Source organism: Chiloscyllium plagiosum, chromosome 2, assembly GCF_004010195.1.
Source record: "Chiloscyllium plagiosum isolate BGI_BamShark_2017 chromosome 2, ASM401019v2, whole genome shotgun sequence".
In the NCBI taxonomy this organism is placed as follows: domain Eukaryota; kingdom Metazoa; phylum Chordata; class Chondrichthyes; order Orectolobiformes; family Hemiscylliidae; genus Chiloscyllium; species Chiloscyllium plagiosum.
This window is the reverse complement of record NC_057711.1, coordinates 119,758,073-119,785,651: the sequence shown is the minus strand read 5'-3', so window position 1 is coordinate 119,785,651 and position 27,579 is coordinate 119,758,073. Positions and strand designations below refer to the sequence as shown.

General features: G+C 39.1%; 1 protein-coding gene across 7 annotated transcripts in view; it reads right to left on the bottom strand.

Annotated features, from left to right (window-relative positions):
- LOC122563582 (coiled-coil domain-containing protein 171-like) overlaps positions 1–27,579 on the bottom strand; it is a 268,787-nt gene that overhangs the window by 17,851 nt on the left and 223,357 nt on the right. For 5 of the 7 annotated variants that reach the window (XM_043717497.1, XM_043717514.1, XM_043717527.1 and 2 more), the window contains 2 exons: positions 21,583–21,714; positions 10,836–10,988 (listed from right to left, as the gene is read on the bottom strand). In XM_043717497.1, coding sequence (XP_043573432.1) covers positions 10,836–10,988; positions 21,583–21,714 — 285 coding nt within the window. Of the gene's footprint in view, positions 1–4,455; positions 4,538–10,801; positions 10,989–21,582; positions 21,715–27,579 lie in introns of those variants that run through there. The other 2 variants (XM_043717521.1, XM_043717507.1) reach the window with 2 other exon arrangements.

Sequence of the window (27,579 nt, the reverse complement as noted above, 5' to 3'; positions counted from 1 at the left end):
CTGTTCTGAACCTCAACTGACCATGAGGCTGCGCGTTTAACCAGATTATGACATGCAAGATTAGCTCATTCAAATTTGCATGGTCACAGAGCCAGCGTAATTACAATTTCAAATGCCTCTGATACTGCAGGGGAATGGCAAAAACGTACACTGGCGGCAAGCATTGGGATCCAAATTGGGTCAGAGTTTGGAGGGGTAAAGCATGAACAGGGGAGGAAAAAGGCTCTACAGCAGCAGGATATAAGCCTTTTATTTACTTGAAACTTAAGCTACTGTAAGTAACAGGGTTGGGTATTGAAATAGGTCCTAGGCGAAGATTCTGGGAATATTAACTTGAAGAACAGTGATTGGACTTGTATTGTTAACTATGTTTCTCTCTCTACAAATGCTGCCAGACCTGCTGAGTTTCTTCAGCATTTTATGTTTATTACTGTGTATATCAGGATATGTTTTAGGGTAGAGGATAAGTTCTTCCAATATTCTGTTTGCTGGTCAATACTGAGAGAGGACACAGACCAGTGTTCATCAAGACCCTTATTATGCAAGAGAAGCTAGTTGTTACTCTATTCCTGGGGGGAGCAGTGAAAAGCCCTAAAGAGACCATTATTGGATGGATATTGTCATATCCCTCGTGTGAGAATTGAAGAATTGCAATAAAAGGAAGGATATCTCCCTATTCCAAGTTCAAGATGGAATGTCCTGTATTAAGCAAGGTGTGTGATCCATTTTCATAAAATGACAAGTCTTGCCCTCTGTGAGCAAGAAGGAAAGTCTCCAATTATCTGTTTTTTTATGAAGGTTTACTATAGGAGTAGTTTTTAGAAGTTCTGCTTTGTTAGTTTTTGTAGCCGTATTTTCTAGATTTTATGAGTCTTTTACTGTTTCCACTCAATACGTTATGAGTAGGGTTCTTCCTCTCGAGGGGTCACAGGTTGTTTCAGATGGCTACGGCTCGTTGCTCGTTTAAATGATGCACCTGGAATATTAAGGGGAGTCACTCACCAATTAAGAGAAAGAAATTACTTTCAAGTCTTAGGAAAGAGAGGGTTGATGTTGCTCTGTTGCAAGAAACATATCTAGACGATAAGGAACATTTAAAGTTACAATAGGGAGGGTTTGGCTGCTTTTGGATTCGGTATTGTCCTGTAGAATTGGGAACATAGCCATTTCTGACCATGTGGCAGTATATTTCGAGGTTAAGGCCAGGTAATGGGATAGGCTTGCGGTGCATGGATCCTTTTCTCCTGAAGGGCAGCAAGTTTATTGAGTACTTTTCGTGGGAGTTTAAAATTTTCTGGGATATTAATTTGGGTCAGTCAGTAACCCATTGGTGTTCTGGAAAACTGCCAAGGCCAATGTAAGGGATATAATTATTTCTTACTCAGCGACCCAGAAGCTTGAGGCCCGGTTGAAGGCAGCCAAGATGGCATACCTTGACAGGCCGTCTATGACCAAGCTACAGCAGATTACAGCTCTCTGGGCTGCTCTGAACTCTGTGCTCATCCAAACAGCGAAGAGAGAGATTTCCTCCATGAAACAAAGGCTATTCGAGTACGGTGATAAGTGGGTAGATGCCTGGCATATCTGGTTAGGAAGAGCACCCTTCAATCTATTAAATTTATTAGAGAGGGTACTGGTACTCTCATGTGTGATTCCAAAAAGATTAACGTGGCATTTAGGAAATTTTACTCTGAGTTGTATCAATCGGAGATTTGTGAGGACAGGTTGGCGAAGATGGAGTCCTTTTTAAAGAACTTGGACCTTCCAGGTATAACTTCAGGGCAGGCATCCCTTTTGAATGCCCCTTTGACAATGCAAGGAGGCAGCAAGGGAGCTCCAAAGTGGTAAAGCGCCTGGCCTGGATGGATTTCAGAGTGAGTTTTACAAGGAGTTTATAAATATGTTGGCCAGGCCAATGGTGGACATGTATAATTATTCATATAGTCAGGACTGGCTCCCATCCTCTCTGACAGAAGATAATATCTACCTTATTCTCAAGAGAGGGAAAGCCCAGAGGACTGTTTCGTACAGGCCCATCTCGCTGCTAAACATGGATTTTAAAATTCTGTTGAAAACACTTGCGCTGAGGTTGGAGAAGGTATTGCCCTCTATTGTAAAAGAGGACCAGACAGGTTTTATTGGGGGTCGCAGGTCTTCTAACAACATTAGAAGAGTGCTGAACATGGTCCATGTGTGCCAACAGAGGTCAATTCTGAGCTTGGTAGTCTCCCTAGATGCAGAGAAAGTGTTTGACCTGGGGGAATGGCTGTACCTTTTCTATGCCCTGGAACGGTTTGGTCTTGGGGAGGTGGGGGTTCTTTGCCAGGTGGATCGCAGTGTTGTATAGTGATTCTATGGCAGCGGATCTTACTAATGGCATAAGGTCTGACAATTTTGGTATTGGTAGAGACAGCTGGCAAGTGTGCCCCATTTCACCGCTGCTGTTCACACTGGTGATTGAGTCGTTGGTGGAGGCTATCTGGAGGGACTCTAATATAGTTGCTACAGAGGTGGGATCGATTGGTGGGGTATAAAATCACCCTTTATGCAGTCGACGTATTTCTTTTTCTAACTAATCTAACAATATCTGTGTCCCATTTAATACAAAAGATTAATTTATTTGGCTCTTTCTCGGGATATAAAATCAACTTTATGAAATTGGAGGCCATGCCAGTGGGGGTTTTGTGATCTTGAAGGTGGAATCCAATTCACCTTCAGGTGGTCACAGGTAGGTTTTCCAAATTTAGGCATTTTTATTACTCCTGCCTTTGATCAATTACATAAAGCTAATTTTGTGCTTGAGAAGATAAGACAGGACCTTCAGCGTTGGGAAGTTCTACCAATATCTTGGTTGGGTAGAATAGCTCTGAATGTTCTTCCTCGCTTATTATATCCCAGGCGAATGCTCCCTCTGATCGGATTCCACCTTCAAGCGATGTGGAGACTTAACGGTTGGATTGGTTCTTTCATCTGGCACTGCAGGTTATCTCTTATTAAGCTTGCTAAACTGCAGCTTCAACATGGGATTGGGAGGGGGGATGCTGGGGGTGGAATTCCCAGATTTCAAGAGATATCAAATAAGGTCCCTATTATCCCAGGTGAATGATTGGGCTTATCAGGACCCGAGGTCAATATGGCTGGACATTGAGACCACCCAGGCAAAATGTCCCCTTATTAATTTGCTGTTTATGGACAAGATGAGGACTGTCATGGAGCATTTTAGAAACCTGATTGTCATTACACAGTTAAAGCGTGAAGAATGATGTGACAAAGCGAGGGTAATTAATATAAAACTTCCCTCTTACTCCCATAGTAGGAATGCCAGGATTAGCTGAGCCATAAACATGAATTGTCCAGTAGGGACCACTTTTGTTATTTTCAGATTAGGGACTTTATACAGAAAAAGACCATACTATTGGTTAACCCCTATAAGTCCAATGTAGAGAGGAGAGTACCTCGGTCCACAGGTATTCGCTCGATTAGTACCCTCTACCATTACTGGGAGGCGGTGTCTTGAAGGACTTTGAAGGGTTCTGCAAGTTCTGGACTCAAGAACTGGGAGTAGAGATCTTGACAAAGGTATGGGAGGACATTTGGGAGAATGTGAAAAGGATTTTGATCTGTATTAGAACGTGGGCTGTGCAACTAAAGGTTCTCCACAGGACCTATTTGGCTCCAGAGCGTCTTGTGAAATTTAAAAAAAGGAACGTCCCCAATGTGCCCCAAATGCAAAATAGGTATTGGTACTCTTACCCATTGCTTATGGTCGTGCCACAAGCTTCACAGATAGTCGGGTGCTGTAGCAAATGTTTTCGAGTGGATTTTGGGAACCAAAGTCAAGGTGAATCCAGTAAATCTCCTCCAGGGCCTGCCAAATCTGCCTTCTTTAGATGAGCATGGGAAGACACTCTTTAATATTCTTATATAGTGTGCAAGGAAGAACATTCTGATGAGCTGGATCTTGGAAAATCCCCCAGGCCTGGCGGGATGGTGCACATTAGTTATGGAACATGTCCCCTTAGGCTTCCTTACAAGTATGGTGCACCAGAAAACAGAACTTTTTCTGTATAGCCACAAAGACTGGGTCTGGCGGGCCGGGGACCCAGAGAGGAAGAATCCCGAATAAATATGGGGATGCCAACTGATGCTCCTGATGATGGGGAACTTTGGTGCAGTTGCGCTGAGTGGTGTCATTTAATTTAACTCAACCTAATTTAATTGAACTTATTTTGTTTAATTATTTATTTTGAATTGTAGTATGGGTAGATTTTTTGTTTTTTTTATTTGTTTTATAGAGTAGTAGTTAGCTTATTGTTGTTGTTATACTATAAGATAGTTATACTATTTTTATTGTAATTTTATGATTTTGTAGAAAATTAAAAATCTTCTTAAGATCAAAAAAAGACAAGTCATCTGCACAATATTACTATATTATAACTGCAGCTCACAATTAATGTATAATTTTTGCCAAAGTGTGTCAGGTTTATTGCACAGCCTTCCATCTGATGGTTTTACTTGTCATTAGGTTTGCTGGAGACTGTTAATAGAAGATTGAAATGTACTATCAGAACAAAAAGCTACATTAAATTTCTTAGTAGTGATACATTTAACACTGAATACAAAAACAACATTGTGGCAACTTAAAATTGCATCTGGAATTATTGATTCACATGACTAAATTGTTGTTTACCCTCTGTTATTTTGTGTTATTTACTTGATGCAAGGTTGTGAAAAATTATTGAAAAATATCTACAGGAAATATAAATTATAAATTTGGCAAATGATAATCAAACATTCTCCATGGATAACTCATCATTTTAGATTGCATAAACCATTTCACCAATGTGGCAGAATATCTATTCTTCATTTGTGAAACATTTTTATGTCTAGATGTATTGTAGCTGGGTTTGAAGGACAAATGGTCCGAAACTACTTTCCAACTGCCATCCTATAACTGAAATAACAATCTATTGTTTTTTAAAGTGATGGAAAGAAACATAACTCTCTACCAATTACAGTGTGTTCTGATATAAAGAAAAAAGTCTGGTTCTCCTGCAATCTCGTGTTATAAGAAAATTGTACAATTACCGCGCCATTTAAGCTAATGGGGCTGGAATAGGATTATAGCCAATACAGGGTCAGGAAAATTCGCATCCTCCAAATAATGGTCTAAATTCTTCAATTGCGTTAAAGCCAATTTGCATTGAAGAAACACGCATTATAGCAGAACCGACCGTACTTTAAAAAATTGGCCTAAACATTAGGAAAGCATCAAGATGTAATATATCCATTGCATTAATAGAGTTATGAGAATATCTCAGAGATCATTATATCAAAGAGTCAAATGCAATGGAAGCATGCAACTTGTGGCATTTACGATTACAAAGTTTCAACTACTGGATTCGAGGCTTTTTGCATGACTATCCAATTTAACTGATATTAGCTACTTTTCAGGGATTATTTTTGCTGGCATGGATATCTGAAGATAGTAATATTCTGGGAAAGTTCCAACTGAGAACTCTCCAGGTTAAGTTGGATGCCTAGCTCAATGAATAATGCTACTGCTTTGAAGATATCTGATCTCCTTGATGGTATGCTTCTGTATTTCAGGTTCTATATAGAGGCCTACATGGTGCACCTATTTTGCACATATAAAAGAAGTTTCAATCCTTTGCCCATTGTCCAAGTTCTTGAATAGCTTTCATGCTTCTTTTACTGGTTCCTGCTGAAACCTTACAGGTAAGTAACCTGACCACCTTTGATCCTGAAACTTGTAAATTAGCTTATTACTCTTGAACAACAGTCCTGGTCTATGTTTAGAAAGTTAAAATCACTTGCCATAACCACCGTATTGTTCTTACAGGTAATTGAGATCTTCTTACAAATTTGTTTCTCAATTTCCTGCTGACTATTGAGGGTCGATAGTACAATCCCAATTAAGTGATCATCCCTGTCTTATTTCTCCGTTTCACCTAAATAACCTCCCTGGACAAATTCCCAGGAATGGAGCTAGATGAACTTTGGATCATTCAGGAGGCTGAGGGGGTGATAGAGAGGAGCTATAGGGAGGTAGTCACACCAAAGTTACAGGATAAAGGTAGCTGGGTGACTGTCAAGAGAGTGAAAGGGAATAAGCAGACAATGCAGGGATCCCCTGTGGCTGTTCCCCTCAACAATAAGTATATCGTTTTGGATACTGCTGCAGGGGAGGCAGGGGGTACTTACAGGAGAAAGCCACAGTGTCCAGGTCTCTGTGGTTTAGAATGGAAGGGGGAGAATAGGAGGGCCACCATGATAGGAGATTCAATGGTTAGAAGAACAGACAGGAGATTCTGTGGTCGCAAACAAGACTCCTGGGTCCCAGCGCCAGGGATGTCTCGGATCGAGTCTACAGGATTCTTCAGGGGGAAAGTGAGCAGCCAGAAGTTGTGTTACACATCGGTACCAATTACATAGCTAGGAAAAGGGATAAGAACCTGAAAAGTAAATATAGGGAGTTAGTTTGGAAGCTAAAAGAAAGGACGAGCAGAGTAGTAATCTCAGAATTGCTTCCAGTGCCACGGGGCTTGTGAGGCTAGGAACGGAGAGCGACTGCGGCTGAACACATGGCTGTATAGCTGGTGTAGGAAGGAGGGCTTCAGATATTCCTGAAGAAGGGCATGTGCCCGAAACGTCGAATCTTCTGTTCCCTAGATGCTGCCTGACCTGCTGTGCTGTTCCAGCAATAAAGTTTCAGCTTTGATCTCCAGCGTCTGCAGACCTCACTTTCTCCTCAGATATGTCAATCATTGGGATACCTTCTGGGGAATGTGGGAGATGTACAAGGAGAACAGGTTGCACCTGAATTGGAGGGGTACCAAATTCCTGTGTGTGAGGTCTGCTAGAGCTCTTTCGGAGGGTTTAATCTAATTTGGCAAGGGGATGGAAACTGGAGCTACGGAACAGAGAATGGGGTAGCTCAGAAATTGGCAGCTACAGCATGCAGAGAGGCTGTGAGGAAGGACAGACAGCTGATAGTGCAAAGTTGCATTCAGTGTGATGGGTTGAAGTGTGTCTATTGTAATACAGTAAGTATCAGGAATAAGGGTGATGAACTTAGAGCATGGGTCAGTACTTGGACCCATGATGTTGTGGTCATTACGGAAACTTGAATATTACAAGGGCACGAATGGTTGTTGATTTGGGGTGGCATGGTGGCTCAGTGGTTAACACTGCTGCCTCACAATGCCATGGACCTGGGTTCGATTCTAGAATTGGGCAAGTTGTGTGGAGTTTGCTCATTCTCCCCATGCCTGTGTGGGTTTCCTCTGGGTGCTCCTGTTTCCTCCCACAATTCAAAGATGTGCAGGTTGGGTGAAATTGCCCATAGTGTTCAGGGATGTGTAGGTTAGGTGCATTAGTTAGGTGTAAATGTAGTTAGGTGAAAATAGGTTCAGGGAATGGGTCTGAGTGGGTTACTCTTCAGAGGGTTGTTGTGGACTTGTTGGGCCGAAGGGCCTGTTTCCACATTTTGGGATTCTATGACTCTTATTTTATTCTGATCTTCTGGGATTACTGGAGATCTTCATAACAAAACCTGCAGACCTAACAAACGTATTGGACAATGTAGTTTTCTTACCTCCTACCTTCTTGGAAATATTAGTAAAATGTTCATGGCACAACACTGTAAAAGCAACTGACCACGTAGACTATTACACAAAAGGCTGAACCCTTGGCGCTCATCAACTATATCTCCAGAACTAAATATTCTGTCAGACTCAAAGGAAATCTGGCTACCAGAGATATAAATCGCCCTGGTTTCCTGATCTGGAATGCAACCATTTTTATCAACTGTTAGTAAGGGAAGCAATTGGGGTTAATGGCAAATCGAGACCTGCAGCTGGCTGTCAATTGACCACTTACGGGTATCTATTAGTTGTGGGGTGAGAGGGACCTTCTCATTAGAAATCAATTGCTGAGGTGGTAGGAAGAGGACAAATGTCTTTCCAGGGCCAACTGTTCAATAGTTTGCATCTCTTTCCACTTTTTTGCACCTCCAGAGAGGGAAAAATCACACTCGAAGAAGTCAGAGTAGAAACATGTTAGAAGAACCTGTGCTCGTTATGTCATCTTTCGCTAATAGGTCATGGAAGATCACAGCATCTCTACAGTGTGGAAACAGGCCATTTGGCCCAACAAGTCCACACCAACCCTCCAAACAGTAACCCACCCAGACCCATTCCTCTACCCTATTAGTATATATTTACCTCTAACTTAAACATACCTGAACACTATGGGCAATTTAGCATAACCAATTCACCTAACCTGTACAGTTTTGGATTGTGGAGGAAACCAGAGCACCTGGAAGTAACCCACGCAGACATAGGGAGAATATGCAAATTCCATACAAACAGTCACCCAAGGCTGGAATCGAACCCGGGTCCCTAGTGCTGTGAGACAGCAGTGCTAACCACTTGTTTTGATCTTATCAAGATATAGGGAGGATAATAAAGCAAGAACATTTGTGCATTCTCAAAGTCTAAAAATGCCAAATGATATTTTTACTTCAAATCACAACTTTGCAATCCTTTTTTGCACATGAAATGTTATTTGGTCACCTTAGTCCACTTATCAATAAAGTGCTTAAAGCTACCATATCCACTGATTCTGAAGTTTGCATGTGCAGTTGACTTTAAAACTCTCATCCTGACTTTCAAATGTGGTTTAATGCCACATTCTGTTTGGTAGCATTCATGTGAAGTACGTTAATTAATTTTACTACATTAAGAGGACAATATAAATGAAAGGTTTTGCTGCACTGTTCTATGCAGAAATCCACATTATGCGCTACAGCTTTGCAAAGAACTTCTCGAAGCCAGCCATAAATTTGGTTTTTAGTAGCTTGAATTTGTGTCTTTTGTAATATTTTCCTTGTTCTTTGATCATGATCATAAAATAGAATAAATTTCCAAAGGCCTATAGCTACAAACTAACAGAAAGCTACTATGAAGCAAAGCACGGATTATTTGAACGTGTTGAATGTGAACAGCGTGCTTAAAATTAATTTTCATGCCATGAAATATTTATTATTTGCAAACTAATAATATGAAATAGAATTTTCAATATACCAAAATAGTGTATTGAAGTTGCCTTGCAAGGCACAATTTTTATGAACATCCCTAATTCCCGTTCAGGTTCCAATAGCTGTGTTTGTTTTATCTGTATACCTCAGTAAAGTATACCCCATAGAATTCTCTTAGCAACTAAACTAACCAATTAACTGGTCTTATTTTACATCCAAGATGACAAAATCAGCAATTTTTTCCATCCAAAAAATGTCATTTTAAATGACATTAATCTTACTCCATTTAATATTTAATCTTCAAAAATTCCATCCCATTTTCATTTTTGACTAATATTTGGATCTAAGATAAAAAAAACTTAGACTTATTTCAAGAACAGAAAACACACTAGTCCAGACTTTGCAGTAGTAATGATGGTGAAACCCTCAGCATTCAGTATAATTACGCCACTGAAGCTATTAGCAACTTCTATATGCTGCAGAATAATGGTGAAATCTAGAAGTTACTGTCAATGAATTCACATTATTCCAGAAGATGTGCTGTTGAGGCATCCCAGACTACTGTTAATGAAAATTAATTGAAATCAATAAACTCCCCCACTGTTGCTTAAAAAAAAACCTTATTGAATGAGGTGCAATTGGTTTTTAATGTTTTATCAATTTCGTATTTACTGTTAAACACCCTCATTGGTCCTGAAAAGTTATTTTTGTATTTGTAAATGTCAAATTTCACATCAGCCGATGTATGATGACCATCGTTTGCTATAAACTAAGTAAATACCTGTGTTTATTGCAGCCATTTTGGATTTCAACAAAATATGTTTTAGTTTGTCATTATATATGTACTGTGAAAAGTTAATAAACAAAATTCAACTTTTTTTTTTACAAAGTTAACATTTTCTCATGAAAGTTTATATATCTTTATTTTAGCTTCTACCTTTATCCAGTTATAATCATTTAATTGAATTTTTTCAGATAGTAAATGTAATTGATATTAACTTTGTGGTTTTGCTGTGTAAAAGTTTTAATATGACTGGCTGGTTGCCATCACTGCTTCTGCACATCTGGAGACCTCTTTGTCCTTTGGCAGATTAAAATTGAATAGAAAAGTAAAATGTTGCAGAGATTGCTAGATCTCGGTTGTCAGCTTTATTTTGAGGTCAACAGTGAGCATTGTGAGACTGGCAGACAACTGGTCTATCCAAGATCAGGCAGTTGAAGAGAGACTTATCTTGCAGTCTATCCTACAAGATTTTTCAAACAAGCATTAGGTCACTCATTTGCACAAAGGACTGAAAGTCTGCTTCGGATGTAAGTGCAACATGCCTAAGTTTTTTCAGCTTTTATTAACATGGCGGTCTTCCCACTTCCGGCTTGTAGTGAGCATCCACTTCCTGCTTGCTGAATTTGATGGATTAGAAGTTCTTAAGTGTAGCTACATGACTGAATTTCATGCTGGTTTAATTATTAAGAACCTAACAAAACATAATTTTCTCCAGAATGTTGTTTGAAAAGTGATTATATTGCAATAGAAAATGTCCATGCATTTTTTACAGTTTTTACACGAGTTAATCAAAATTAATGTCTTAGTTTGTTAACTTTTCAAAGCACATATATAATGACAACCAAAACATATTTTGTTGAAGCCCAAAATGGCTGCAATAAACACAAGTATTTGCTTAGATAATAGCAAGCGATAGTCATCATACATCTGCTGCTGACAATTTAGGGGTGACCTACCTGCAAAACATTGTGTGTGAAAACAGACACTTACTGGAACTAAGCCATTATTTTCACGCAGGCATGCAGTCTGAAGTTCTGATTTGAGAGCTGCAATGTGTTTTTGATGTGAAGTGATTTCTGTTTCCAGAGCAGTAACCCTGGAGCTAGCCAGCTGGTAAACGTCCACGAAAGTCTGGGTTAAATTCTAGTGAAACAGAACAAAAGAAAGACAAAGGTAATTATCAACAATGACTAAGCTTATACAAAATATTTCACGAAGCATTTGATACAGCACATTTTTACGTTTTTTATTGAAATGACAGGGTTTGAAAAATAATTCGACCCCCAGTTCCAAGTTGTAAACAACAACATTCTGCTAATATCCTTCACATTGATTATATCACAATTCATATAAGCAAAACATTCTGTTTATTGAGGTATGTGATTATAATATACAACACACAATATAGCATTATAGTATAGGAATATCAGGAGTCAAGGTCCTGTAATCTTCTGACAGAAAAACAGTTATAATCGACAATCTCATAATGTGACTGAAGTGTCAGACCTGAGCATTTTAATATAATGCTTTATCCTGTCTGTGAACCACACAGTGAAACAATTTTTCTCATCATTTATAAGCTTGGTAAGTTATTAGTTTTAAAGTGGTATACAGCTCTCAGAGAATAGCCTGACTATACCATGTCAGAAAAACAGGAAATAAAATTCTGTTTATGTGTATTATGGAGAACTGCAGTCCCAACTGTATACTATTGATCAGGCAAGATAATAAAGTTAACTGCAGAAGCGAGTCAAAATGGTACAGTAGTGCTGGTAACTTTATATCCACTCATTACTATAATACAGTTGGGATTAATGGAGTTCTTCATAACAGGTAAACTATATTTCGCTCTTCAAAGAATTGTTTTCCCTTTGGAACTTATCTACTTCCCAAAGTGTAACAGCAAAAATTATTTTCCTAGGCTTGTTAAGTACAGTACAGTACCCCCTGACTGTGCTAATTAGAGGCTACTCCACCTTTGGTGCTTCTGTATTTGAAATCATGTACCATCACCCAAGGTAAAATTAGTCCAGCTAATAAGTATATGTTGTATTGCCATACAATTGGCACTCTTTTGATATATACAGATCAAAATCATTAAAAGGAATGTTTATGTAACTTTAAGCTGGAAACACTGCTAATATAATGATTACACCTGGAAACAGAAATTCCTCACAAGTGTGGAATGTTATTTTATGAAGTATCATGTACAACAGTAGACCACAATTGAAGAAAAACACAGAAGGGAAGCCTCTATTTCATTTAGTTAAAAGGCAAAACTTCATGGAGAAAATAATAAATAGCTTTTGCCTTAATTATTCAGCAGAATAGTAATTTCAAACAGTAGTGCAGTCAATGATTAAACAGATCATAAATGTACGCAATAATACAAAGTGTCCACATGCAGATTGCACAATAAGTTAGGCAATGAGGTCCTTCCATAACTGTGCTCCACTAACAGATTGAATGATAACAACACCCTTCCATGGCTTGTTTCTTACACAATTTCATCAGCAGCACTCTGTCCATGATCCTATTGTCCAACATATCATTATATCTGAGACTCTTTCTACAGTTTGTTGCGAAGCATCTTTGAAAGGGTCAAGCACTTGGAAGTTTTGCTTTAGCATCTTAACATAAAGTCAAAGAATCATGGGATGCAAAGAAAACCATTTGACCCATTGAACCTGTGTTTGCTCTTTTGTAGAACTATTCTATTAATCCCGCTTCTCTGGCTTTTCGCAAAAGCCCTGTAATTTTTTTTTCTCACTTTCAAGTATCTAATTCTATTTTGAATGCTGCTATTGATTCTACTTTCATCACCCTTTCAGGCAGTGCATTCTAGATTCAGCCCATTAAGTGAAAATGTTTTCTTCATGTAATCACTGGTTCTTTTGCCAACCACCTTACATCTGAATCTTCTGGTCATCAACCTTCCTGCTACTGAAAACAATTTCTTTCTCAGTATCTGATCAAGACTCTTCTAGAGCCTACACCTCTACTAAATTTTCCCTCAATCTTGCTGTTTAAAATGGTAAGTACCAAAGCTTCTCTTCATCCCAATCACCAAACTAGTAAAACTCTTCTGCACATTGACCATGGTCATGGCATACTTTGTAAAGTGTGGTGTCCAGAACTGAATGCAATACTTCAGCTGAGACCTAACTGGTATTTTATAAAGTATTTCTTGTTTTTGTATTCTAATTCTCTATTAATAAAACCCAAAATTATACTTTTGAAAAATATTATTTTCAACTTGTTCTGCAATCTTCAGAGATTTGTGAACATACACCCCAGTGACTCTGTTCCTGACTTTGCTTTAACATTATATCATTTTGTTCATTACATGTCTCTCTATTCTTCCTGCCAAAGTGAATCAATTGACACAGTGTTGAATGTCATCTGCCTAGTTTTTGTCCATTTCACAAGCTTGCTTATGCCTCCTGAAGTCTGTTACGATCCTCCTACTTGTGTACTGAATTTGAATTTTGTCTGTCTATAATGTTTAAAATTATGTTCTGTATGTCCAGTCCATGCATATTTGCCAAATAAGCAATGTTCTCATCCTGCTCCTGAAAAACCCACTGTATATTTACATTTTTCTAAACCACTGCTCTACTTTTTTCTGCCCCAGGACGATTTGTATTCAGTCTACAAATGTCCCTTTAACCCCATGGGCTTCAATGTGTGTGTGTTGAAGCTCCAGTTTGCCTAAGTGTTCACTGTATCAGTTCATTGCTGGCATATGGAGGGTTTGTACAAACGAGCTGATAACATTGCTTGGACCACCTAGCTCAAGAGGGTCAGTCATCAATCCCTCTCTCTCAAACAGCTGTGGCATGTTTGATTTCTTTATAATGAAAGCATAATTTACACTCCCTCACCATGCCAACAGTCTTGCACAGAAAAGAATGATATACATAAGCAAGAGTGGATTCCTGTTCACATACCCACACAGCAACAGACTTTACATATAAATTTTCCAAAGTATGCTGTTGGTGGCACACGCACTATTCACGGCTGATGCCATTTGGTATAGCAACTCAGGAAAAACAGCAGTGTAGAACTGCTACTGCACAGCCAACCATTGCTTCTGATTACTGCTGCACCTTAGAGAAATGGGGATGCATTGTGACATACAGCTTTGCTTATTTATTTTAGTAAAATTCTACAGTAAAGTGATTAGCTCCTAGATGAGATCCATGTGATCTAAAAGTCAAGACAGCAGCAGCCTTCAACACCACTGACAGCAAAATATTAATGGTTATCTACCCTGCAAACCTTTTTAGAACATATTGCACACCTCAGTCAAAGTCTATTTACACTAGCCATATAACTGTCAATGACAGAGTAGACACTCTATATAGAAGTGTGGAGACATGGCATATTGGTAATGTCACTGGACTAGTAATCTAGAAACTCAGGCTAATGTTGCGACGACATGATTTGAAGAAGGAGGTGAAATTTGAATTCAATAAAATTCTGGAATAAAAAGTTGGTCTAAAGGCAACCATGCAACCACTGGTTCATTAATGCTCTTTGGGGCAGAAAATCTGCCAACCTTATCTGGGCTGGCCTACATGTGACTGCAGACCCAAATAATGTAGTTGACTTTTAACTGATGTCTGGGCATTTAGGAATGGGCGACAAATACTGTTCACAATCACTAATAAGGAAAAAAACAATATTCATTGTTTTCAGAGCCTTTTTTACTCCCAGACTACATTCTGCTAAAAAGTATGAATGACAAATATCAATGTATTGCATATAACATTTCATAAACTTTGACATGCATATATTTATTTTTTGGCTGCATAAATATCAGAGCAGCTAGAGATTGAGCAACAGTGGGAGACAAACAAACAGTACCAGAAGACAGGTACAAAGGACAGCTGGCTTGTACTGTGGGACTTATAACTGTAATGTTAGTCATAGAAGTGATTGTTGGGTGGCATCTGGTGGATGGTGGCTACTGATGACTCTAGCTATTTGGGTATTAATAGTGATTGGCTGATGATTTCCATTCTCCCATTGCTAGCTAGTTAGCTGGTTTCAGCTACTCACTGGATAAAGTCAAAGATGCAACAATAAAGTGTGATTTGTATGTATTAATTTTACAGTGTGCTTTTATAAAACAGAGTTGTAAACAATCATAAAATATTTCTGTAGCTGTAAATGGCACAACTCAAAATGTAATTTTATATCAATAATCACCTCTTTTGTGTGCTCTCATATCAAATGAAAATAATTCTGTGAGATGTACAGCATACTGTCTTTGAAAGTGATCACATCATAACTGGTACTTTTCACACCAATGGCCACAGAATGCTTGTTCTTAAATTGAAATCTTCGGTACTCTATTTCCCTTGCTCAAGTTTTTAGTAATACTCCAAACTTTGCAATTAAAGACAGTACTTCTCACCTCCAGTAAGCTATATTCACTTTTTTATTGTTATTCCTTCACAAATAAGTTTACAACAAATTTTTTTATGTTTGACCATTAACAAGATAAATTGGCCTTTCGACTTAGACCATAGTACATAGAATGTCACAGCACAGTATAGGCCCTTCGGCCCTTGATGTTGCGCTGATCTGTGAAATTAATCTGATGCTCATATAACCTACACCATTCCAACATCATCCTTATGTATGTCCAATGACCATTTAAATGCCCTTAACGTCGATGAGTCAACTCCTGTTGCAGGTAGGTCGTTCCATACCCCTACTACTCTCTGAGTAAAGGAACCACCCCTGATATCTGTCCTAAATCTATTATCCCTCAATTTAAAGCTATGACCCCTCATGTTAGCCCTCAACATCTGAGGAAAAGGGCTCTCACTGTCCACCCTACCTAACCCTCTGATTATCTTATATGTCTCGATTAAGTCACTTCTCAACCTTCTTCTCTCTAACAAAAACAGCCTCAAGTCCCTCAACCTTTCCTCATAAGAACTTCCTTCCATACCAGACAACATCCTAGTAAATCACCTCGGAAATCTTTCCAAAGCTTCTACATCCTTCCTATAATGCGGTGACCAGAACTGTAAGCAATACTCCGGGTGCGGCCTTACCAGTGTCTTGTACAGCTGAAGCATGACCTCGTGGTTCTGAAACTCAATCCCCCTATCAATAAACACCAACACACCATATGCCTTTTTATCAACCCTATCAACTTGGGTAGCAACTTTCAGGGATTTATGCACCTGCACACGAAGATCTCTCTGTTCATCCACACTGCCAATAATTTTACCATTAGCCCAGTACTCAGCATCTCTGTTACTTTTTCTGAAATAAGCTACCTCACACCTGTCCACATTAAACTTCATTTGCCACTTCTCAGCCCAGCTCTGCATCTTATCTGTGTCACTCTGTAACCCACAACATCTTTCGGCAGTATCCACAATTCTGCCTACCTTACTGCCATCCACAAATTTACTCATCCATCCTTCTATGCCCACAGCATAGATCATTTATAAAAATGACAAACAGCAGTGGCCCCAAAACAGATCCTTGCGGCACACCCACTGATAATAGAGCTCCAGGATGAACATTTCCCATCAACCACCATTTTCTGTTTTTTTTCTGCTAGCCAATTTCTGATCCAAACTGCTAAATCACCTTCAATCCCAAAACTCCTTATTTTGTGCAATAGCCTACTATAAGAAACCTTATGCAATGCCTTACTTAAGTCCATATATACCACATCAACCGCTTTACCTTCATCCACCTGTTTTGTCACCTTTGCGAATAACTCAATAAGGTTAGTTAGGCACAATCTACCCTTCGCAAAACTGTGTTGACTACCCCAATCAAATTATTCCTTTCCAGATTATTATAAATCCCATCTCTTATAACCTTTTCCAACATCTTACCCATAACCAAAGAAAGGCTCACTGGCCTATAATTACCAGGGTTGTCCCAACTCCCCTTCTTAAACAAGGGAACAGCATTTGCTATCCTCCAGTCTTCTGGCACTACTCCTGTTGATAATGATGTCATAAAGATCAAAGTGAAAGGCTTTGCAATCTCCTCCCTGGCTTCCCAGAGAATCCGAGTATAAATCCCATCCGGCATAAGGGTCTTTTCTATTTTCAAATCTTCCAAAATTGCTAAAACTTCCTCTTTGTCAACCGTGATCCTACCTAACCCAGAAGCCTGTTTCTCTGTATTCTCACTAACATTGCCCTTTTCCAATGTGATTACTGACAAAACTGACGTATCCATTAAACGCTTCTCCTATGTCCTCAGATTCCACACACAACTTCCCACTACTGTCATTGATTGGCTCTAATCTTATTTTATTACTGATATACCTATAGAAGGTCTTAGGGTTTTCCTTGATCCTATCCACCAACAACTTCTCATGCCACTCCTGGCTCTTCTTAGCCCTCTCTTTAGCTCTTTTCTGGCTAACTTATAACTCTCAAACCCCTAGCTGAGTCTTTATGCCTCATCCTCTCATGAGCCTTCTTCTTTCCATTGACAAGAGTTACAACTACTTTAGTAAACCATGCTTCCCTCTCTCGACAACTACCTTCCTGCCTGATAGGTATATACTTATCAAGGACCCGCAGTAGCTGTTCCTTGAATACGTTCCACATTTCAAGTATGTCCATCCCCTGCAGTTTCCTTCCCCATCCTATGCAACCTAAATCTTGCCGAATCGCATCACAATTGCCTTTCCCCTGTAGTATATACCTATCCCTGCCCATTGCTATTGTAAACATAACTGAATCGTGGTCACTATCGGCAAAGTGCTCACCTACCTTCAAATCTAAAACTGGGCAGGTTTTATTCCGGAGTACCAAATCCAATATGACATCGCCCCTTGTTGGCCTGTCTACATACTGTGTCAAAAAACCCTCCTGCACTCATTGAACAAAAACTGACCCATTTAAACTAATTGAACTATAACATTCCCAGTCAATATTGAAGAAATTAAAGACCCCATAACAACTACCTTGTTACTCTCTCTCCTATCGAGAATCATCTTTGCTATCCTTTCCTCTACATCCCTGGAACAATTCGGAGGCCTACAGAAAACTCCCAACAGGGTGACCTCTCCTTTCCTGTTTCTAACCTCAGCCCAAACTACTTCAGTGATGAGTCCTCAAACATTATCTCAACTGCTGTAATACTACTCTTGATTAACAACACCACCACCACCCCACCTTTTCCTTTTACCATTTTCTTTGTTCTTTCCGAACACCTAAATCCCGGAATCTGCAACAACCATTCCTGCCCCTCCTCTAGCCACGTCTCTGAAATGGCCACAACATCGAAATCCCAAATACTACCCAGGCTGCAAGTTCACCCACCTTATTCCGGATGTTCCTGGTATTGAAGTACCCACATTTCAAACCAACATCCTGATTGCCGGTGCCCTCTCGCGACCTTGTAAACCTATCCCTGACCTCACTATCCTCAAGCTCATGTACACTGGAACTACAATTCCGGTTCCCATCCCTCTGCTGTATTAGTTTAACCCCCGAAGAGCGTTAGCAAATTTCCCCCCCAGAAAATTGGTACCCCTTTGGTTCAGGTGAAGACCATCCTGTTTGCAGAAGTCCCACCTTCCGCAGAAACAGATCCAATTATCCAAGAATCCAAAACCTTCCTCCTACACCATCCCTGCAGCAACGTGTTCAGCTCCACTCTCTTCCTGTTCCTCACTTCACTAGCACCTGGCATGGGCAACTAACTAGAGATAACAACTCTGTTTGTTCGAGCTTGTACTGTTTAATTTATTTTTGGAGGGGAGGAGTACTCAAAGCAGAGATGACCATGAAAATTGGTACTTTTCATTGACATTACACCACTCCATACTCACTCCACTTCATTAACACTATTGAAGACAGCACGTTCATTCCAACAGCTTTAAAAATGTATTTTACTTTGAAATAATTTTAATTAAATGCACTGTAATTGCATAGATTACAATTTTTCAAAAATTATATGCCTTCTTTTTTCTAACAAAATAGAGAGAATTTCATTCTCTAAACCCCTTATAATAACCTGTTCAAAGGAAGAGGGATATGAAACCACTTAGATTTTTAAAAATATATTAATCAATTCAAGAGTCACCATATTTATTGATGTTTCCTCCCAGGTCCAAAAGCATGTTTTAAAGTAAGAAACTGCAGAAAAGATGATAAGCATTGATACTGTGCTTTGAAACATTTTGAATTCTTTCTTAATTCAGTAGATCAGATTTTCTTTATAATGAAGATTCATTGCCACTTAACCTGTGAAGATGAGAGGCCAAGTTTATTTGTCAAACTATTGTTTAATAAAATTGCAAACTGTGTAACTAGGGAATGAAAACTGGAGAGGAAAGGTCGAAAAGTTTACAATTTAATATGGGTAGTAGAGAACTTATAGAACTCACACCAGAAGGAGCAGTTTTCTATTTCAATAGCAAGCTAGAGAGATTCCACTGATAGATTGAGGAAAGATGTAATACAAAAATGATGTGCAGATAATGACTGCGGTTTGTCGAGGTAATGGTTAGCAGCTGCTGGCTGTCCATTCTTTGACTGGAAAAGTCATCTGGACAATTTTTTAGAGGAGGACAAGAGGTATCTCAGTCAATCCAAGGAAGGCCAAGGCATGTCTAATACTAGGCTGTGGAAAGTCAAGAAGCCTGTCTGATTCTGGCCTGCTTATGGACCACAAACCCCTCTGAGGTAAAAACAATCACTGCAGATGCTGGAAACCACATTCTGGATTAGTGGTGCTAGAAGAGCACAGCAGTTCAGGCAGCATCCGAGGAGCAGTAAAATCTGCTCCTCGAATGCTGCCTGAACTGCTGTGCTCTTCCAGCACCACTAATCCAGTCACAAGCCCCTCTGACACATGTCTGCAAAAGGGAAGTCCATCTGATGTAGGTTTGTAAATGGGCAAAATGCCTATTTCATATGGAACTGTAAATCAGAAGGAGAAGCCAGCAGAATTGGTGGATGAGACATACTGGTCAGACTCATTGTGTATTTTTCAAAATGGAGATCTAATGCAACCAATACATTCACTTGCAAGTGTTCCTGAGATGTTACTTTTAATTCCGCAGGGAATGGGTGAGAGGGCTAACTGATATAGGTCAGTAAATGGAAGAGAGGAGTACTTGATGTGGCATTGTAGCCAGGTGAAACACTGTCTCATGAAGGTAGGTATACAGATAAAAGCCTGTTTGATACAGGTCTGTAAATATGTGAGAGGCCTGCCCAGCACATATATATGTAAGTGGGCAGAATTTACTCGCTCATGGTGTGTGGGTGACTGCAAAACCATAAATCTGCATTCTATACCCAGACACATTTTGAGGCATTTTGCAAGTGGTGTACACTTTGTGTCCACGTTATTTTTAGTAGGTTAAACAATGGTTCTTGCAGACACAACTGAAGATCACTCCAACAAAAAAAAAGGAATCATGTAGTTCTTTTACCTAAGTGGGCTCCTGAGCAGCAGTTCCCCAAAAGTTTTCATCTCCTGTAACTGGACGGTTACTCTTCAGCCAAGTACCTGACACCCTGAGCTTACCAGTAGCTTGTTGACCTCAGAAAGGTTCAAGCATCAAGCAAATTGATGGACAGTTCCCCCAATATTAAGTTTCAAATATTGGGATCAGCCAGATCATCCACAATGGTCTTTTCATTTCCATGTTATAAAAACAATGATGAAATTTTCACCAAATAGTGTTTGTTACTGAGTGCTTGCAATATTACATGATGTGTGATCTAATAATGGTGCTGTGGTCATGATAATGGAAAACCAGGTAGTTTGGAAAACACACTATGACATTAAACTGTTTTTACAAAAAAAAGACAACCAGTTCGGTATGAACACATTCCTATACTTACCAGACGATTAATTTAACAAGTGGTGATATAATTAAACAAAGTAGGTTGTTCATATCCTTGATTATATGATTGTTAAGGCAATTTCATGTCATTATTTAACACACTTTTGCCATTACCTGTCTCTCCACGGGGGTTATAGGTTTACAGTTGAATCGAAATGTTTTCAAATGTTCAACCAGCACCTCTTTCATTCGTTTTTTTAAAAAAATGTTAGTAGATCATAATTGAAAATTATTAATACTTGATTAAACATACAAATTTCAAATTTGGTGATCCTTGTGTAGTACTAAGCACCCTGGTGTAATTGTTCAAAGTTTGCAGGATCTCATCATTTTTCAAACTAACATATACTAACTTATACAGCTGTGTAAATTTCCTGAGCCAATGGACAATCACAGAATTCTCTAAAAGCAAATAACCAGTCCATGAACTATTTAAAACATGCAATACACGATACAGGAATATTATGTATGTCTGATTTTCTCTCGATATCTTTCTTCACAATTTTCTGTTGTGAGGTGGTATGGCATACTGTACATGTCACAGGCACCACTTATATTAAGGTTTCTTTTTCCCAACATTCAGGAATGTTATATTCCAGCTTGGTAAGAGTGGTAGTTTTTCATATTCATGGCAGCATTTCCAGTAACTGCATTTGCTTAAATTACCATGCAGAATAGGGCAAATCAGGGTCAGTTTATGTCAGCTACTTCAATCTGGGAACTTCATCAGCCTTTGTTTCAAGGCATTATGCAAAGAAAACTGACATTAAGGGAGCTTTAACTGACAGCAAATGAAATCAATCAGTGAATCACTAAGCCATAATAAACAATCAGCTCCTGAGTTTGAGATTAACTCTATGCTCTATGACAGACCCTAACCTGGAATGAAGCAACCTCGAGTCCATCCTTCAGCCCCTTTGCTTCGAAGATCTCCAGGTGCAATTTGGGTAGCTGCAGGGTGAAGTCATTTTTTGCTGTCACAGACCATGACAGTGAAATCTGATCTCTGACCTGAGGAAGAGAAAACAGCATCAATGGTAATTCCCCTTCAGACACATTAACTAGGATGAACTAGGTCCCCTTGAGCCCGCTGAGTGGACTTGCATTGATCGCTAGGCCTGAAATCCATGAATAAATTTAAGACTAATTGATTTTTTGTTGCAAATAAATCAGTAATTCAGAATAACCACTGAGAATTTTAAAAAGACAGTGTAGTATTATCTGATTGAATTTTTTTTAAAGTTGCCAGGAGTCCTTCTCAAGTCACTAGAATAGCTTTCTCAAACCCTTGAGCAGTTAAATTCTTATGACCAAGTCTACAACAAGCTTTTCAAAGCACTGTGGTTAAAGCAGTCTCTAGGCCATGTCCTTGCATGTAAAAATCTTGCACAGTAAAACATTAAAGACAAGCACAAGTTATACACAGACAGTAACTGGTTTTGATCTTGAAGTGTAAAACAAGCAAGCTGTTTGTATCACACTGCCACCCTGTGGAAAAATACTTTTTTCATCAAATTATTGTACTGTCCAATGTTACCAAGGTTAGAAGAATATTTTAAATGAAATAATAACATTAATAGCAAACTCATTGAAGTTGTAACTTGCTGCTTTCTGCACTTTGGCATGAAGGTACGCACTTGACTAATCTGAATGCAAAGTTTATATATATATATATATTTTTTTTTAAAATATAATTTGCAGTTCATAACTAGACCAACATGGAAACAAAATGTATCTAAACATAGGCAACAATTATTTATTTTGTAATAGGCTTAAAGATACACTTTCCTGACTAATGTTACTTAGTATATTCAACAAAATTAGGTGTTTACTACTGAAATATTGCTTATGAAAAATAATCAATACGAATCAGGTACTGTTGATGTTAGCGGCCAATGAATATATTGGCATGAATTAGCAATGTGTTGATGTTCACAGCTATTGCAGCACTTAGCTTTAGCTTACATCAAAATTAATTCTGCTCTGTATTATTCAACTGAATTGCAGACTTCACGTTCTTCACTGTTTTTTCATGAAAATATTTCATGTTGCAATTTTAGAAAGAAATTTGTGCTTTTTGTCTGCACTAAAAGCTTCAGGTACATTCAAGCTAATGAGATCCATTCAAAAGAATTGCCTTTGCAACAGAGAGGTAGAAAGTGTTATTAATTCTACTGTTAAATGTCAGCAATAAAAATAATAAAAAATCAGAAAAATGTGACAGTTTTTAAAGTTGCATGATTCTAGAGAAAGCAAGCAATGTTACAGCCATTTTAGAGCAAGTAGACAACCATTATAAGCTACAAACATGGACAACTCAAGCTTACAATTACATTTCAAAGATTTGAAAACGTAAAACCTAAACTCTATACAGAAGAAAATGATGTTTAAACAATCTACTAAAGGGATCTTTTTTCAGAAAAGGAGACTGCTTAAAAATAATTCCAATTTATATAAGTGCTGTGTGAAATTGTATAAGAATATCAAGAATTCTGGTTGGACGTAAATTAGATCAACAAAATTACAAAGTATGACACGTAGGAGACTTTATTGCACTTTGTGCAAGAAATTTGTATTAGTGTTAGGATTTTGATTATAGGAATGCAACTTTTCATTGTATAAACCAAAAAAAAAAACAGTTTTACCTACTCTTGTTAACATTAACACATGGCATCTGCATTGTTCTGTTATATGAGAAAGTTGCCAGAATGGGTCCTAGCTTTATTTTTAATGGTAACACATGCCTTACCCTCATATACCCTCACTAATACTTTTGGTACAGTATAAACTCATGTCTTTTGCCAATTATTGAAAACGCTCAGAAGGTTTATAAATTAAAACACCAGATCACTTAGCTGATGGGGCAGAACTTTTCAGTCATCTTCAATATCCCTCCCTGTGCTCATTATTTACATCATGTTTTCATGGAACTGTGTGGTATTTGGAAACAAATTTCTGGAACACATCACATGAAATTATGTTTTTAGCCTAACAGTTGACTTAAAAGCCCTTGAGCTGCTGATATTAGATGGACGAAAATTATTGTTCAATGTATTCCACTGCCATTTCATTCTGTCCACAAAAATAAAACATTTTTGAAATAAGTTTATTCAAACTAGTTACACTAAAACAAAACATAAAGCTCACAGCTTGTCACGTTCCAAAAATGCTCGAATTAAAATATATCCTCCATTACAGATATGACGCATTGCCTTAAAACATTTTCTAAATGTATTAAAACTGTTTCTTTAAGTGTGAACATAAGCCCCTCACACAATGCCAAAAGTTGAGGCACAAATAATTTATAAAAATTTATTCTTTCACTGGATGTGGATGTCACTGGCAAGGCCAGTATGAGTTTGAGTTTGATTTATTGTTGTCACAAGTATCAAACCAAAGTAAGAGTTGTATTGCGTGCTATACAGGCACATTGTACCATTTAAAAATGCACCAGTGTAGCAGAATAGAGTGCAGAATACAGTGTTACAGCCACTGTGAGAAGATACAGAGAGAGAGAGAGAGAGAGACAGAGATCAATATTAATATTCGAGAGGTCCGTCAAAAAAATCTGACAATAGCAGGGAAGAAGCTGTTCTTGAATCTGTTCATCTGTGTATTCAAACTTTTATATTTTCTGCCTGACAAGAGAGGGTGGAAGTCAATATAACTGGGGTGGGCGGCATCTTTGATTGTATTGGCTGCTTTCCCAAAGTAGTGGGAAGTATAGATGGAGTCAATGGATGGAAATCTGGTTTGTGTGATAGCCTCAGCTGTGTTCACAATTCTCTATAGTTTCTTGCAGTTTTGGAAACAGCAGCTGCTATACCATGCTGTGATGCATCCAGATAGAATGCTTTCTATGATGCATTTACAAAAATTGGTAAGTGTCTTTGTGGACATGCTGAATTTTCTTAGCCTCCTGAGGAAGTAGAGGCATTGTTGTGCTTTCGTGAACATCACATCGACGACGCAGGTCAACTAAGACAGATTGTGTTCATCATACCCAGGAACTTGAAACTTTCAATCATCTCCACCTCAGCACCATTCATTGCAAACAGGGGTGTGCCCTCCACTCTAATTGCTGAAGTCAATGACCAGCCCCTTCATTTTGCTGACTTGATGGAGAGATTGTTGTCTTTTTACCATTCCACTAAGCACTCAATATCTTCCTGTACTCTGTCTCATCATTGTTTGAGATCCTACCTACAATGATGGTTATGTAAATTGGAGTTGGGGTGGAATTTGGCCACGATCGTGAATGTATAAGGAGTATAGTAGGGGGCTGGGTATGCAGTCTTGGGGGGCGCTGGCATTGAGGATTATTATGGAGGGGGTGTCACCTATTCTTACTGATTGCTATCTATAGGTCTGGAAGTTGAGGATCTAGTGCAGAGGGGGGAGCTGAGACTTAGGTCTTGGAGATTGGAAATGAGTTTGTTTGGAATTATGTTATTGAAGGTGGAACTGTAATCAATAAATAGGATCTGATGTAGGTTTTCCAGATTAATGTAGGGGCAGGGAGATGGCATCTGTCAGAGATCTGTATGACAGTAGGAAAGGATCAAGGCAATCTGGTGGGGTAGAGTTGATGTTGCCCATCCTTTGAGGAGAAAGTGAGGTCTGCAGATGCTGGAGATCAAAGTTGAAACTTTATTGCTGGAACAGCACAGCAGGTCAGGCAGCATCCAGGGAACAGGAGATTCGACGTTTCGGGCACAGGCCCTTCTTCATTCCTGAAGAAGGGCCTGTGCCCGAAACGTCGAATCTCCTGTTCCCTGGATGCTGCCTGACCTGCTGTGCTGTTCCAGCAATAAAGTTTCAACGTTGCCCATCCTTTAATGCTTTTGAACTGAGCAACTTAACTGTCCTCTGAAATGCTTGGCAAAAGTCATTAATATGGATCTGGAGTCACATGTAGGCTAGACAAGGTAAAACTGGTAAAACTGGCATGCTGCAGATTTGTCCATTGGGTTGAAATAAAGGGAAGGCTAGCTGTTTCATTGCATATTAAAAGATCCGCATGTGGTTCATATGATATTTGTTAGTTTCCTCACCATGATTATTATAACATTGGATGGAATATTCTCATTTGCAGTTGAAGTGTGCTTTTGAATGAGATTCATGGTGCTTGGTCTGCCATGACTTAGAGCAAAATTTTCCCACACAATCACCTCCTCTTCATTTCACTAATTATGCAACTGAGCTCTTGGGTGTCTTTCATGGAGAACTGTGCAACCAGAGAAAGAAAAACATTCACTACAGCTGGGACCTTCCATTGGACATGCAGATAGTGCCATATTTAAAGCTCAGACTGCAAACCCCTTCATAGGCTGTAAAGCAGCTGGAGGGACGTCATTCAGGGCATGGCACAGCAGAAAGGAAAGCTTGCTCCCTGATTCGCAGGCAGGAACCTAGAGTTAGTGGGCAGGGTGATGGAGAGGAGGGCTGTCCTATTTTTAAGCTGATAACCAGAGACGAGGCCACCAGACATAGCTAACTCAGACACAAATTGTAACTTTGGTCAGTGCTGTGTTCCAGGTGAAGCATGACACCTAGCAGTGCAGGAATACAGTCAATAGTCTTTGAGATCTGCAAGGCTAAGTATTTAAAGGTCATCAGCAGACCATTTCAGATACTGCAAGCCAGAAGCTGGCCTTCATACTGTTGTGCTTCATGGCTATGGCCCAAAGGAAAGGAGAGCTCAGTGCCTACTTTACAGACAGTATCCTGGAGGATGTGGTAGACAGGATAGTGGAGAGGATGACAGCTCTTTTTGCTGCTGAATACCAAAGGAGGCCACACCACCAGACCAAATCAGCTTGAAGGCAAATTGCAGCCTGGCTCAGTACTGTGTCACAGGTGAGGGAGAATGCTCAGCAGTGCAGGAAGATGAATAAACGTCAGCACTTTGAAAAGCGAAATGGCATAATCTCTCTGCTTCCTCATTGCTCACTCAACTCAGCAAGGCCCAAGGATTACAACTCTCTCTACTGCATGCATATTATCTAATCAACAGCTCTCACCAAGCTCTTGCTCCCAAACTGCTCACCCTTGCATACCCCTGTTCTTCTTACTGAACTCATTGGGGCTTATCTCGCTACATCTGCTCATACATCACCACTAACTGTCCTTCCATCATACTCAATCCCTTCCTTTGTCTCATTGCTAGAAACACTGGCCATCGCTCCAAATTGCTCCACATTCGTTTTTTACACATGGCCATTTGCTTGAAGTACATGCAGTGTGTTTGCCATGTAAACTGCTTGCACATGAATAGTTGTGACAGTGGAGTAGCACAGTTCTACCCGGTGACATATTTGCCCCTTGACTCTAAAGTGCTACCAGACATTAAAGCTGCATGCCTCTCCCTCTGATCTAAAAGGCAATATAAGCCACAATGGTTGTAACTGGACTCGTAGTTCAATGACCCGGGTTAATGTTCTGGATGTGAATCCCAGTATGATAGATATTGAAATGTGAATAGATACATAAAAGAAGCTAGCCTGATGATGACCACCTAACCACAGCTGACGTGTCATAAAATTCCATTTGATTTACCAATGTCCTGTTGTCCTTATCTGGTTTGACTACATATTACTCAAGACCAAAGGAAATGTGGTTCACTTTTAACTGTTCTCCGGGCAATTTGGGATAGGCAATAAATACTATCCAGCAAGGTACACGTCCCATGAATGAATATTAAAAAAAAACAAATGTGACTCTCACAGAAGATTATAGTTCAAAAATCAGCGCTGAGGTCAGTGAGAACGCTAAAAAAACAGGTTAACAGCCAAAAGAGGTGTCCTGTGTAATGTATGAGATGCATGTATCACTGCATGTGCAAAGTGACCTGCAAGAAGCTTAAGGATCCTAGAT